The 13,148-nt window shown below is 31.4% G+C and overlaps 2 protein-coding genes across 3 annotated transcripts in view; both read left to right on the top strand.

Annotated features, from left to right (window-relative positions):
• LOC145328087 (uncharacterized) overlaps positions 1-13,148 on the top strand; it is a 633,740-nt gene that overhangs the window by 345,240 nt on the left and 275,352 nt on the right. The gene's annotated exons all lie outside the window — the stretch shown is intronic.
• LOC145328082 (cell adhesion molecule 4-like) overlaps positions 1-13,148 on the top strand; it is a 92,992-nt gene that overhangs the window by 33,865 nt on the left and 45,979 nt on the right. The window contains exons 2-3 of the mRNA XM_080171645.1: positions 5,652-5,701; positions 9,191-9,261. Of these exons, the coding sequence (XP_080027771.1) occupies positions 5,652-5,701; positions 9,191-9,261 (121 nt within the window). The remainder of the gene's footprint in view (positions 1-5,651; positions 5,702-9,190; positions 9,262-13,148) is intronic.

Genomic DNA, 13,148 nt, shown 5'->3' with positions numbered 1-13,148 from the left:
TCTATTGTACTATCCCTATAAGTACCTTGATATTGTATATCTGATCTACCACAAGCTGCAAATTTTGTGGGGTAAACCATGTAAAAACAACAACAGTTGTCTTGCAAAGTAGCGAATTTAAATTATAGTTTTTTCTCGTATTCATTCGAATCCGGTGGATAGGAACTGGTTCTCATCCATACGAAAAAACTTCGGCACCTCGGGGCTAAAAAACTGGTTTTATTCTTATAATTGTAAGGAAAGCCGTTTATAATACGATGCGAGAAATAACTAATATCGTATCGCATACGCATTATAAACAGCTTTTCGCGGATATTGAAATGAAAAATAATAAGATATAAACCAGTCTTGTTAGATTCGAGGGGTCGGAGGCATGAGTTAACAATACAGGTATTAAAATTATGATTTAGTTTAATATTCGTGTGCAATTGTCTGTAATACGATGCATACCGTTTCTAATCCAGAGAATCGGTTTCGAAGTTAGACAGGAAGTATAATTCTTTAATGTTCATATAATTGTTAAAAGCGAAGCTTTTTTATAATTAGGGTCGGTCCGTCCGTCCGTCCGAGATAGATAGCTTTTATTCGTTAATTTAGGCATGTTAGAATTGTCCTATCGATTTCAAACTTTGCATGATGATTCCTGTAGTAGTTGGGTACGATTTAGAAAGCGTAGCAACTCTATAACCATTACCAGAATGTCCGTACGTCCATTTTAAACATGTTGATTTTTCTACTTTTTTAACAACAAATTTTCAAGTGTTTTAATTATCCGTTTGATCTGATTTTTGTTATATTGATTCCTGGGACAACAAAGAACAATATTATAAAGGAAGCAACTCTATAATCAAGTCCAAAAATGTAAGTATGTCCATAAACATTATCCTATTTTTAAGCAGTTTTTCAACAAATTTACCTACAATTTTGATTCGACATTTATACATTTATGTTCCGATTTTTCAGTTCAGATACTATACAAGTGTTAATGTCCGTTTGTCCTATCATTTCAGTGCTTCGCTTTTATGGATGTTGTCATCCTTGTTTATATTACGGTAATAAGTGAACGTTATGCACTAACATATTTACATTAAGAGGGCTTCCCTTGAAAGCCGAATCTTACTGGCAAAATAGTAATTTTAACAATAACCCCTTTTGGTCTATATTAGAAAAGAAACTTTTTAGAGCTTCTTAATAGGGGGCTACCTAATTTTATAATGTATATAAATACCCCTTGCCCCACCTTACCACCACCCCTTAAAACCACCCTTGGAGTTTTTCAGGAGTATAAGGATAGGTAATGCAATAAACAAAATAATAATAATAATAATAATGGTTGTCTTACGAGGGGAATGTGAGGAAAAGACAAAGAGGGAACATTGGTCTGTAAATTACACTGGTACCCAAAGTTTTACAGTCACAATCTCTCATTAGTTGACTGAAAAACTTTGGGAACTTTTATTATATCTTAATTGGGTAGGACAAACAAGCAGTGTCAAAATTTTTCAACAATAATTTTAGTTATAGAAGGGATAATTTAGTTTCATAAAATAATGTAAACAGGAGACAATTTGATAATTTCATAATGATAAATTTATATTCCATTACCCCATACCTATATCCTTGTTTGAATGTATGAATACATGTATTTTCCCCCTATAGTAGTAGCTGCTAACTCTCCTACTACTACTGCTTCAATTGACTTTGAACACCTGTCCTTTTAAGTACGTTCACATAAAAATGTAAAATATTAAATAGCAAAACTGTCAACTGGGATAAAAATATTGATATATTCTATCATATAAAGAAGAAAGCTTTTTGTCTGCATCGAAGGATCTTGCCAATTGCTGAACAGATAAAATTCTCCTTAACAGTGAAGCTTTTAACAGGTCCTCACAGTTATGGAATCTCGACCACAATGATTTTTTTATCCAATCTTGACAAGTGAGGTATTTTTGGAAAGAGGAATATACATAGAAAATGCCTATGCAAATTAGAAAATCCGCAGAAATCATATTTGCAAGTTATTTGCAAAAATCTGCAATGTTAATTTGCAAAATTTATTTCATGCCTTAAATGACTTATTTAGACAAAAATCTTTTTATGAAATGTGTTTATCTATAAGTTTAGAACATAATTAAGCCCAAAAAAATTTCTTTAGTGTTACTTTTTTCACCTTATATATGAAAAAAGCAGTTTCTCACATTTTATGTTAAAAAAAGGTATAGGGACAAAAAAATATGTTTTTTCTTGATGTAAACACAATAATTGGCATAAAATCTATCATCCTAAATGTAAAAATCAGATAAAGAATCCTTTTTAGAGTCATTATAGTGCAAAAAGTAACCAAGACATTTTTGCAAAGTATGAAAATCTAAAGAAAATAGTTCTTTTTGCTTTTGATATACATATCAGATAAATGTATATAAAATTAGTGATCAAAAACTATAAAACATGTTAAAGGTTTTTTCAACACTGTCATTGATTAAATTGCACTTTTAGGTTTAAGAATTACCAAAGTAGTGCATAAAAACTCTTTTTATGTAGTAATTAAACAAAATAAATGCCAAAAAACCAACTACAAAATGGCCTACTGCATTATAAAAAACGCCTAATTGTTGATTTGAATTTATTTTGTTTAATAACTTAATAAAAAGAGTTTTTATGTGCAACTTTGGTAATGAGTAAACCTAAAAGTGCATTTTAATCAATGATAGGGTTGAAAAAAGTTTTAACTTGTTTTATAGTTTTTGATCACTAATTTTATATACATTTATCTGATATGTATATCAAAATCCAAAAGAACTATTTTCTTTAGATTTTTATACTTTGCAAAAATGTCTTGGTTACTTTTTACACTATATTTGCTCTAAAAAGGAGTCTATATCTGATTTTAACATTTAGGATGATAGATTTTATGCCAATTATTGTGTTTACATCAAGAAAAAACATATTTTTTGTTCCTATACCTTTTTTTATCATAAATTGTGAGAAACTGCTTTCTTCATATATAAGGAGAAAAAAGTAACACTAAAGAAATTTTTTTGGCTTAATTATGTTCTAAACTTATAGATAAACACATTTCATAAAAAGATTTTTGTCTAAATAAGTCATTTAAGGCATGAAATAAATTTTGCAAATTAACATTGCAGATTTTTGCAAATAACTTGCAAATATGATTTCTGCGGATTTTCTAGTTTACATAGGCGTTTTCTATGTATATTCCTCTTTCCAAAAATACCTCACTTGTCAAGATTGGATAAAAAAATCATTGTGGTCGAGATTCCATAACTGTGTCCTGAGATGGTTTTATGCTATTTTGATCTATAAACAAGTCAGGGTATGATTTTAGGCTATTTTTGGGCTCTATGTGCTCTACTAAATTATTGGGACGCAGCAGAACATTAAATAACAGAATCACCTAGAAACATGCTAAATTTTAATTTGGCGGAAATGAGCGCACACCTATGTATATGTTTAGTTTTCTAGCTGGTTAATTCTTAATTCATGTGTCAGGAAATTTGGGGATAGGTTAATCCTTATATAAAAGTAGTAACAGGATGTATTTGTGTCTGTATGTTGGTACAGTAAGATCTCGCTAACCACTGGACCGATATGGTTCAACTTTGTAGTGAAGCTTCTTATAGGTCCAGGTAAGGTTACAACTATTTTCGGGTAAAATCAACCCTCTCATAAGAAACCTAACTTCATTAAAAAAGTGTTGAATAAATTGATATTTATCTATTATCAAACGTTAGCTAGTTAAAAATCTGGACTGAAATGATCTGCTCAAAAGTATTTGATCATCTACCTATCCATATATACCTGGGTGTGTGTGCTAATATAAAGTCATCAATATAACTCAGTTAATAGTAGGACACATACAATGGGGGTGAGGGGGGGGGGGTGGAGACCAAAATAGAGAGAGGGATATAATTTGCGGATTACTTTTTGGTTGACTTCTATATGTTGTACAAATTTGGTGCATATGCTTGATTTTTTATTGTAGAGTAGCTACTCTTTAACTTAATCTGTCCGTATGTTCAATTAATCTCCACGACCTCTTAGTTTATTGATTTTCTTTAAAATTCATAAATACAGTTATTACCCTAACTGTGAAAATCTAATGAAAATTCCTACCGAAACAGTTTAATAACAGTTGTTGTTATGTTAATTTATGTACTTTTTATAATGTCATCCTTGTTAAAGTTGACTTAGATTTATATCTACAAAATTTTGCAATTTGCCCTATTGTATAAAATCTAAACTAAATTTGGAATAAGGTTCGATTTGTAATTTTTAAGAATAACATAAACTGACATGATAAAGAAGAATAAAGTATGATACAGCGAAACATTTCCGAAAATTTAAACAATAATAAATCACTACATAACACACATTTTTTTTCAAGTTTTTCAAAAATTGTGAATTTAGCGGTTCAGTGGTTATTGAGGTCTTAACGGACGAACAAAAATCCTTACTACTTGATACAATAGAATAAACGCACAAATTTAGATATATAATGAGTTATATAGTAGTAATTCAACCAGTAATGCAGAAATCTTCAGCATAGATAAGACAATAGATAATAATTAAATATACATACTCATTGATGATAAACAAATTTACCTTTTCTGTATATTGTCATTATTGGTCGAAGTTTTGGATCAAATCAATGAAGATTTATTGAAAGTACCCAAAATTTTATAGATAACAAGTAAGATAACTTTGGTTACCAGAGTAATTTACAGTCCAATGTCCCCTCCCTTCCTCCTTGCCATAATGTAATTATAATTGTAATTAGTGACATAATGAAATTTAATGATTTGATCAATATTTCCAATCTTATCAATCAAAATATAATGAAAGGGTTCACCTGTTTATATAGTTATCATATGTATTTGTATTTATCCCTTTATAAAAGTAACAGGATGTCTGTCTGTCTGAACCGAAGGATCTCCTCCTGTACAATATAGCTTCTCATAGGTCCAAGGATTGTTTATAACTATTGTTTCGCACCCCTCCAAAGTGCTTAGAAAACAATGTTATAATTTTAAAAAAGATGAATTGAAATTGGAAAAAATATTTTTCACTCAATTTGTTTTAAATTGCATTGTTATATGTTCATGGTTTTAAAAATATTAATTCATAGGATAATTAAGCATCGTAAAAACCGAAGCATCTCTTTGATCAAGTCTAACACCTTGTAAAAAAATTTACTAAGAATTAAAAATAATATTATGTTGCTATAATATTGAAAGTGTAGTTACTCAATGTTCGTTTGTCTGTACGATTTAATCATATTCGCTTTTATGCATGTTACCATCCTTGTTTAAAATTCATCTTCTAAATATGTATGATTTGATCTCTAGACAATACGTGGCTATATCAATCAAATATCGTAATTTACTAATTAAGAGTCCACCTGTATTAATTGAATGAAAATACATACAAGTACCAGGATGTTCGTTTGTCATTCTGTCTGCTAAATTTAAATCCTAGGAAATTCGCTGTCATGTAAAGTAACTGTTCAGCACCCAAAACCCCTCTCCCTGTTTATTTATAGGAAAATTGAAGGTAAGGTGGTGGTTCCTATGCTTAAACCCTGCGGGACTCGGGCTAACAAAAATCTAATTTCTATGTGTTTATTTCAGGTTCGGCATTGCGGTTAGAATCCTTCTATATTCCAGATCACGCTATCCAGGTATTGTTACTTAATATCCAACAAACTTCAAAACTTTATATATAACTTAATTGAAAATTTTTGATAGTAGCGAAGACAACTGGAATTTTTAGTAAAGATTCATATGACCTGTGTGCATCTAGTCTATACATTGGTTTGTCCGTCTATTTGTCGTTCATGCTTCAAAAGAAATTTTGTATGATAACTGCGAAACAGCATAAAATGCCGCAAAAAATGACTTCATACAATAAAATGACCAATAATAGGCCAGTATCCATTGTAATAGACCAATGGATGATGTCATACTGATTCATCTCTGACGCTATATACTTGCCTACTATGAGAAATAGACTTCTGGATTTTCTTTTAAAGATTCCTATGATTACCATATTAATTATAATCTATCTATTCTATATTTTGTATTAATATTAACTTATTAAGCTATTTCTAATGAAATTAAACTGTTTAACAAAATTAAGTGGCAGATTTCCTGTAAATGTCTATTAATGAACAGAAACCCTCCCCCGGTCCATCACTCTTCTAATTTTGAAACAAATTGGTTACCTTAAGCTAGTTTAGGTTAGGTTAAATTGGGTAATGGGTAGCCTGAAGAGTTTGCAAGTCTTAGGTATAGACCCTTATTTGTTAGGTCATCCTGCAGGGGTTAAACAGAAAGAAAAAATACAACTATTCTCAAATGACTTCAAAAAAGATTGAGATTGAGGGTTTCTTTGCTCGCTAGACACTTTAAGGGAAAGTACCAATTCAGTTGAACGATTAAAATATTTGCGTCAAACAAAACTTAACCTTTAAACATTTATGTGAAGCTAGTAAAATTGGCTGACTCCTTAAGATTATGACGTCAAAAAAATTAACCAATGAGAGGCCACTATAAATTTTACCATTGGTCAATCACTGTGTATACTGGCCTCTAATTGGTTAATTTTTTTGACGTCATAATCTGATTCAGCCACTTTTACTAGGTTCCATTTATGTTATTAATTATTACGTCTATCGACCAAGAAGAAAATTATTTAGAATATCAGGTAAGGAGGGGACAATGAAAAATAAATTACAATAGTTACAAAAGTTTTACAAACATGCTCTCTCTCTTTCGTTAGCCAGATTTTTTTGGTTCAGTTTTGTTTATCATCATTGGGGATTTACAGCAATTTATCGTCCACTGTCTTAGAATGACGGACGTACATACTTTCCTATATTATGCATTAGCTTCGCTACTGATTATACATTTAGTACGTAAATTATTTAATGATAGCCTATTAAGTTATTATGAATTATCGTAGAAATAATAGAAAGTAAAGTTTTATTTGATTAGTAGAGCATATACGCACAGAGAAATGTTGTCTTGAAATTAAAGTTTTTCCTTAGAATGTTTTTTGATCAATCTATCCTTAGATCTATTAATCTACCTGCCTATACGACTATTTGTTCATTAATCTAATAATTTATCTATCTATGTATTTATACATCTATTTATCCATCAATCTCCATATGTTTATACATCTATCCATTAATATGTATATGCATCCATTTATCTATCCATCTAATTATCCATCTACTTATAAACTTTATCCATCAGTTTATCTTTCCGTCTTTATATCAATCTATTTATTGTTCGTTCACTTCATCCATATATCAGACAGCCTTATTTCAATATCCAAACTATCCATCCAACCATTCATACATCTACCCATCAATCTGTCTATCCATCTATCCATACATATCCATTTATCCATCTATTTATTCATCAATCCAACTATCCCTTCTACTGCACATACATCAATCTCTTTATCTATCCATCCATCTATCCATCCATCTATCCATCCATCTATCCATTCATCTATCCATCTATCCATTCATCTATCCATCCATCTATCCATCCATCTATCCATCCATCCATCTATCCATCCATCTATCCATCCATCTATCCATCCATCTATCTATCCATCTATCCATCCATCTATTTATCCATCCATCCATCTATCCATGCATCTATCCATCCATCTATTCATCCATCCAACCATTCATCTATGTATTTATCTCCCTAGCTATCTATTCAACATAAATATCTATATTATAATCATCTATTAATTCATTTAAATAACTTTCCACCCATCTATAAAATGTATAAAATGAAAGGTGGTTAAATTAATATGATTATTAATTAATATGCTGTTTCTTTACAAATTATTTCTATATTTAAAACTTGCGGCTACGCCCCTAGAGGCCTTTAAATTTTAGTTTTAAAAGAAAAAGTATAAAAAAAATTTTTTTGTCATTTTTCTATGGGCTATTTCTCTCTGAAGAGTGTTGGTACCTTCCCCAAAATAGATATAAACCTTCCCAGGACTAAAGAAGTACCATATCATCGGTACAAACAGACAAACGGACAGAGGAAAGACACCCTGTTACTTATGGACATAATTTCCTGTATGTATATGTAAATATGTTTAAAACTCAGTGAAAACTTTAGTTTTGAATAAATTAAATCAAATACGCCGAAAACTTTTATTTAATATCATTAAAACCTATTTTTAGAGAGAAAAAAAAAATTCTTTAAATATTTTTCATTTTTATCAGAGCAGATACTCTATAATATGACGATTTCTAAAGAGTCCGTCTATTTTATAAAGAACATATAATTTTGACTACTAGCGGTTGCGCCTTAGCATCTAGGCACTTTGTATTTCAAGGGGTAGAGATGTCAAAAAATTAGCCTTAAACCAAATTATAAGATGTCCTAAAACCATCCTTGGACCTATATGATGCTTTCCTAAAATTGAGAACCCAATTGGTGCATTGTTTCAATCAAAAGTGTTGTTAGATCGTTATTGTTGCGTTACTTATGGATATGATTAACTTTATTTCTTTATTTATTAATATTCCAATTATATTAATATTAATATCTATTTAAGCGAACATTAACACTTGTAGAGTGTCAGAACTGAATGATCAGAATATAAATGTATAGAATTCGAAACAAATTGTAAGTCAATTTGTTGAAAAACTGCTTACATGCAGGATATTGTTTAAGGAACTTGATTATGGAGAAGATTCGCTTATAAAATTGTAAATTGTTGTCCTATGAATTAGTATTTCAAAAATCAGATCAATCGAATAATTGAAATGCATAAAACAAATCTACAATATTTTCTATAATAATTAAGCTCCATAACATTCATAAAATAACATTATTAATATGTTATGATGGGTTATATTCAAGTTTTTAGTAGCTCATTAAAAGTGTTTGCACGTCTGTCTGTCCGACTCGAGATGCTGGGAGAAATTGTAATTAATATAGCTCCTATTTAGGATAGAGACACTTTAATTTCACTTTAAAGATCCGCTGAATTAGAACCGCTTCTGAGTCCTACTGGGAAATCATGCATCATATAATATTAATCAAAAACATATAGATTAGAAATATTCTTTTTTTTTCATTTTACTATCCGCGGAAAGCTGTCTATAATAACTGTTTTCTTTGTTAAGGGTGAAGATGTACAACTGTCCTGTAATTATGACTTAGAAGGAGACAAATTATATTCAGTTAAGTGGTATAGGTAAGTTGTTTTTATGCTTGTCCGTCTGTCTGTCTGTCAGTCTGTCCGTCTGCTTGTGTCTGAAGCTTAAGATCTGGGTAACTGCTAAAGCGATTTTGCTCCACTCTTTAGGTGACATAGATACTGGTTCTGTGGTGGTTTTAAGCTATTTTCTTGGGGGGTGGGACACCCCCAACCTTCCATAAACAAAAATATCCCCGCCCCCAATTTTTTTAAAAATTATTTGAAATTAGTTGTGGCAGCTCCAGTAGTACTTAAATTACCTCTTGGGACAAAGCACCTAGAGACTAGGGGCGAAGTAGCAAGTAAAGATATATAATGTGGGGAGGTTTTAGGCTATTTTTCTGACCAATTCTTACCCCCCTTTGAATACAAAGCCCTTAAATGATTGGGGTGCACACTAGATCTTTTCATGAAAATACCGTTTTTCGAATTTCAATCTTCTGCTAACCTAAAAAGTTACTTTAGGGGCCTAGAAATATATGTACAAAATTTCAGCTCTCTATCTCTTCTGGCGACCTAGCGCCAGGCATGTAAAATATCAACAGATAACGGTAGCACGGCGGTTTTAACAATATCTCAGTAATGTGCAGGTTTCCAGCTCTTCTGCATATTTCAATTTAAACACATAAGGCCAAAGATATTATATCTAAAAAATCTTTTGTCAAAGTCTACTCTAGACCTAGCGCCAGTCAGTTTTCTAAAATCATGCATTTTATAACTGTGAAAAATGAAATCACCAGCGCTAGGTGTAGAGTAGACTTTGACAAAAGATTTTTTGGATATCATATCTTAGGCCTCATGTGTTTAAGTTGAAATATGCAGAACACCTAAATTCACCTTCCAAGCCATTCTCTAAGCATTTTAATTTTTTTTTTGAAATAACGGGATTTCAAAACTGCCTTTTAAAAAGGCCTAAAAAATATTTTTTTTGGTCCCTTTTTTCACTGTATATAGTTACAACTTATTAAGATATTATTCCCAGTTAAAAAAAAATTGGCGCTTCCAGCACCAAAACCTGCAAAAACAGGTAGTTAAACTTCTGTACCCCTACTTAACCCCCTGACAGACCCCCCCCTCTATCTCGGCTCCTGTTACAGATAGAGACGTAAAACTTTTTTCTGGTTGTTCATGTGTATTTTTAGAGAATTACTTTTTCTAGTCATAGTGATCAGACCGCTCCTTATCCACTTTTTAGCGGCCAGCCGCTAAATATTAAAACAGCTGTAGAGCGGCCAATTTTAAAGCTAGGAAAACCAAATTTTATGACAAACTAGTATTTTTTATAATAAAAAAAATACCTTTTCTGACCATCGCTAAAAAAAAATGACAAGTAATGGAAACTGCCAATTTTGTCAGTGAAACGGCGGTTGGCGGCGCTAAATAATATTTTTATCTGTTTATAGTTACAACTTATCAAGATATTATTCTCAGTTAAAAAAAATTGGCGCTTCCAGCACCAAAACCGGCAAAAACAGGCAGTTAAACTTCTGTACCCCTACTTAACCCCCTGACAGACCCCCCCTCTATCTCGGCTCCTGTTACAGATAGAGACGTAAAACTTTTTTCTGGTGGTTCATGTGTATTTTTAGAGAAAATTACTTTTTCTAGTCATAGAAGTCAGACTGCTCCTTATCCGCTTTTTAGCGGCCAGCCGCTAAATATTAAAACATCTGTAGAGCGTGCAATTTTAAAGATAAGAAAACCAAATTTTATGACAAACTAGTATTTTTTATAATAAAAAAAATACCTTTTCTGACCATCGCCGAAAAACAACAAATAAAGGAAACCGTAAATTTTGGCGGTAAAACGGCAGTTGGCGGTGCTAAATAATATTTTTATCTGTTTATAATTACAACTTATTAAGATATTATTCTCAGTTAAAAAAAATTGGCGCTTCCAGCACCAAAACCGGCAAAAACAGACAGTTAAACTTCTGTACCCCTACTTAACCCCCTGACAGACATCCCCCTCTATCTCAGCTCCTGTTACAGATAGAGACGTAAAACTTTTTTCTGGTTGTTCATGTGTATTTTTAGAGAATTACTTTTTCTAGTCATAGCAGTCAGACTGCTCCTTATCCGCTTTTTAGCAGCCAGCCACTAAATATTAAAAAAGCTGTGGAGTGGCCAATTTTAAAGCTAGGAAAACAAAATTATATAACGAGCAATTATTTTTTATAACAAAAAAAAATGCTTTTTCTGAACATCGCCAAGAAACAACAAATAATAGAAACCGCAAATTTCGGCGGTAAAACGGTTGGCGGCACTAGTTTTATCTGTTTATGATCACAATAAAGACTACATACAAAAATTGAACCAACAGAAAAAAGTTTTACGTCTCTATCTGTAACAGAAGCCGAGATAGAGGGGGGGTCTGTCAGGGGGTTAAGAAGGGGTACAGAAGTTTAACTGCCTGTTTTTGCCGGTTTTGGTGCTGGAAGCGCCAATTTTTTTTAACTGAGAATAATATCTTAATAAGTTGTAACAATAAACAGATAAAAATATTATTTAGTGCCGCCAACCGCCGTTTTACCACCAAAATTGGTGGTTTCCATTATTTGTAATTTTTTTGGGGATGGTCAGAAAAGGTATTTTTTTTATTATGAAAAATACTAGTTTGTCATAAAATTTGGTTTTCTTAGCTTTAAAATTGTCCGCTCTACAGCTGTTTCAATAATTAGCGGCTGGCCGCTAAAAAGCGGATAAGGAGCGGTCTGACTGCTATGACTAGAAAAAGTAATTCTCTAAAAATACACATGAACAACCAGAAAAAAGTTTTACGTCTCTATCTGTAACAGGAGCCGAGATAGAGGGGGGGTCTGTCAGGGGGTTAAGTAGGGGTACAGAAGTTTAACTGCCTGTTTTTGCCGGTTTTGGTGCTGGAAGCACCAATTTTTTTTTAACTGAGAATTGTTAGGACGAAAATATGTCCTAAATAAGTGCAAGACAGAAAAAAGTATAGAGAAGCTATGCACCTAGCATAAAGAAAATTTTATGGCCTAACACTCCATATCACACACACGCTCAGGGGAATATTTCTTGGATAATACACAGGCAGAACTAGGTAAAGAAAAATCATAAGATGAAAATATTTACAAAAACTGAAACTATTTTTTTCAGGATAAACACAGACATCTAACTACTACGCGAGAAAACAGAAACAAATAAGAACACTGAAAACAAGAAAAGAAAATCAAATACTCTAACATATATTCAACAATTGTATTACATAAGATATCTAGTGCTTTAGAAGCTTTTCATTTTATAGTCTTTTTACTATCATGACCTAAATTGAATCTAGATTTTACAAGCTAAAAGCTCTGATGTCATAGCCAGAATTTAGTATAAAAAGGGCAAATCTCAAGACTTTTGTATCAGTCTTGGGAAGATTGTTCACTACTCAGCTTCTAGCTCTAATCAAGGTTAGCATTATAATTTAGGTTCAATAAGGTTTTCTATTAGTAGAGTATAAAGGAGTTCTTAAGTAGATTTCATACTTTGCCATTTTCTTACTTGAGTTTTCTTTGATTTTTCTAAGTGTCATATCTCTCTTCTATTTTTCCTGAAACTTAGAAATATTTTAATATACATTTTTCTTTAAAGATTCTAAGTGTCAAAACACTTGTATTTATTTTTAGTTATATTTTACCTTAAAAGCCTAAGTATAAAAAAAACTTAGAAATATTTTGACACACATTCTCCTTAAAGATTCCAAGTGTAAAACACTTGTATTTATTTTAGTTTAGTCTTTACTCTAAAGCCCTAGGTATAAAAGAAAACTTAGAAATATTTTAATATACATTTTCCTTAAAGATTCCAAGTGCTAGAACACTTGTATTTATTTTTAGTTTATACTTTATTTTAAAGCCCTAAGAATAAAAGAGA

Source organism: Acartia tonsa, chromosome 9 (assembly GCF_053477335.1).
Source record: "Acartia tonsa isolate MP-2025a chromosome 9, ASM5347733v1, whole genome shotgun sequence".
NCBI classification, from domain to species: Eukaryota; Metazoa; Arthropoda; class Copepoda; order Calanoida; family Acartiidae; genus Acartia; species Acartia tonsa.
This window is presented reverse-complemented; position numbering and strand designations above follow the sequence as displayed.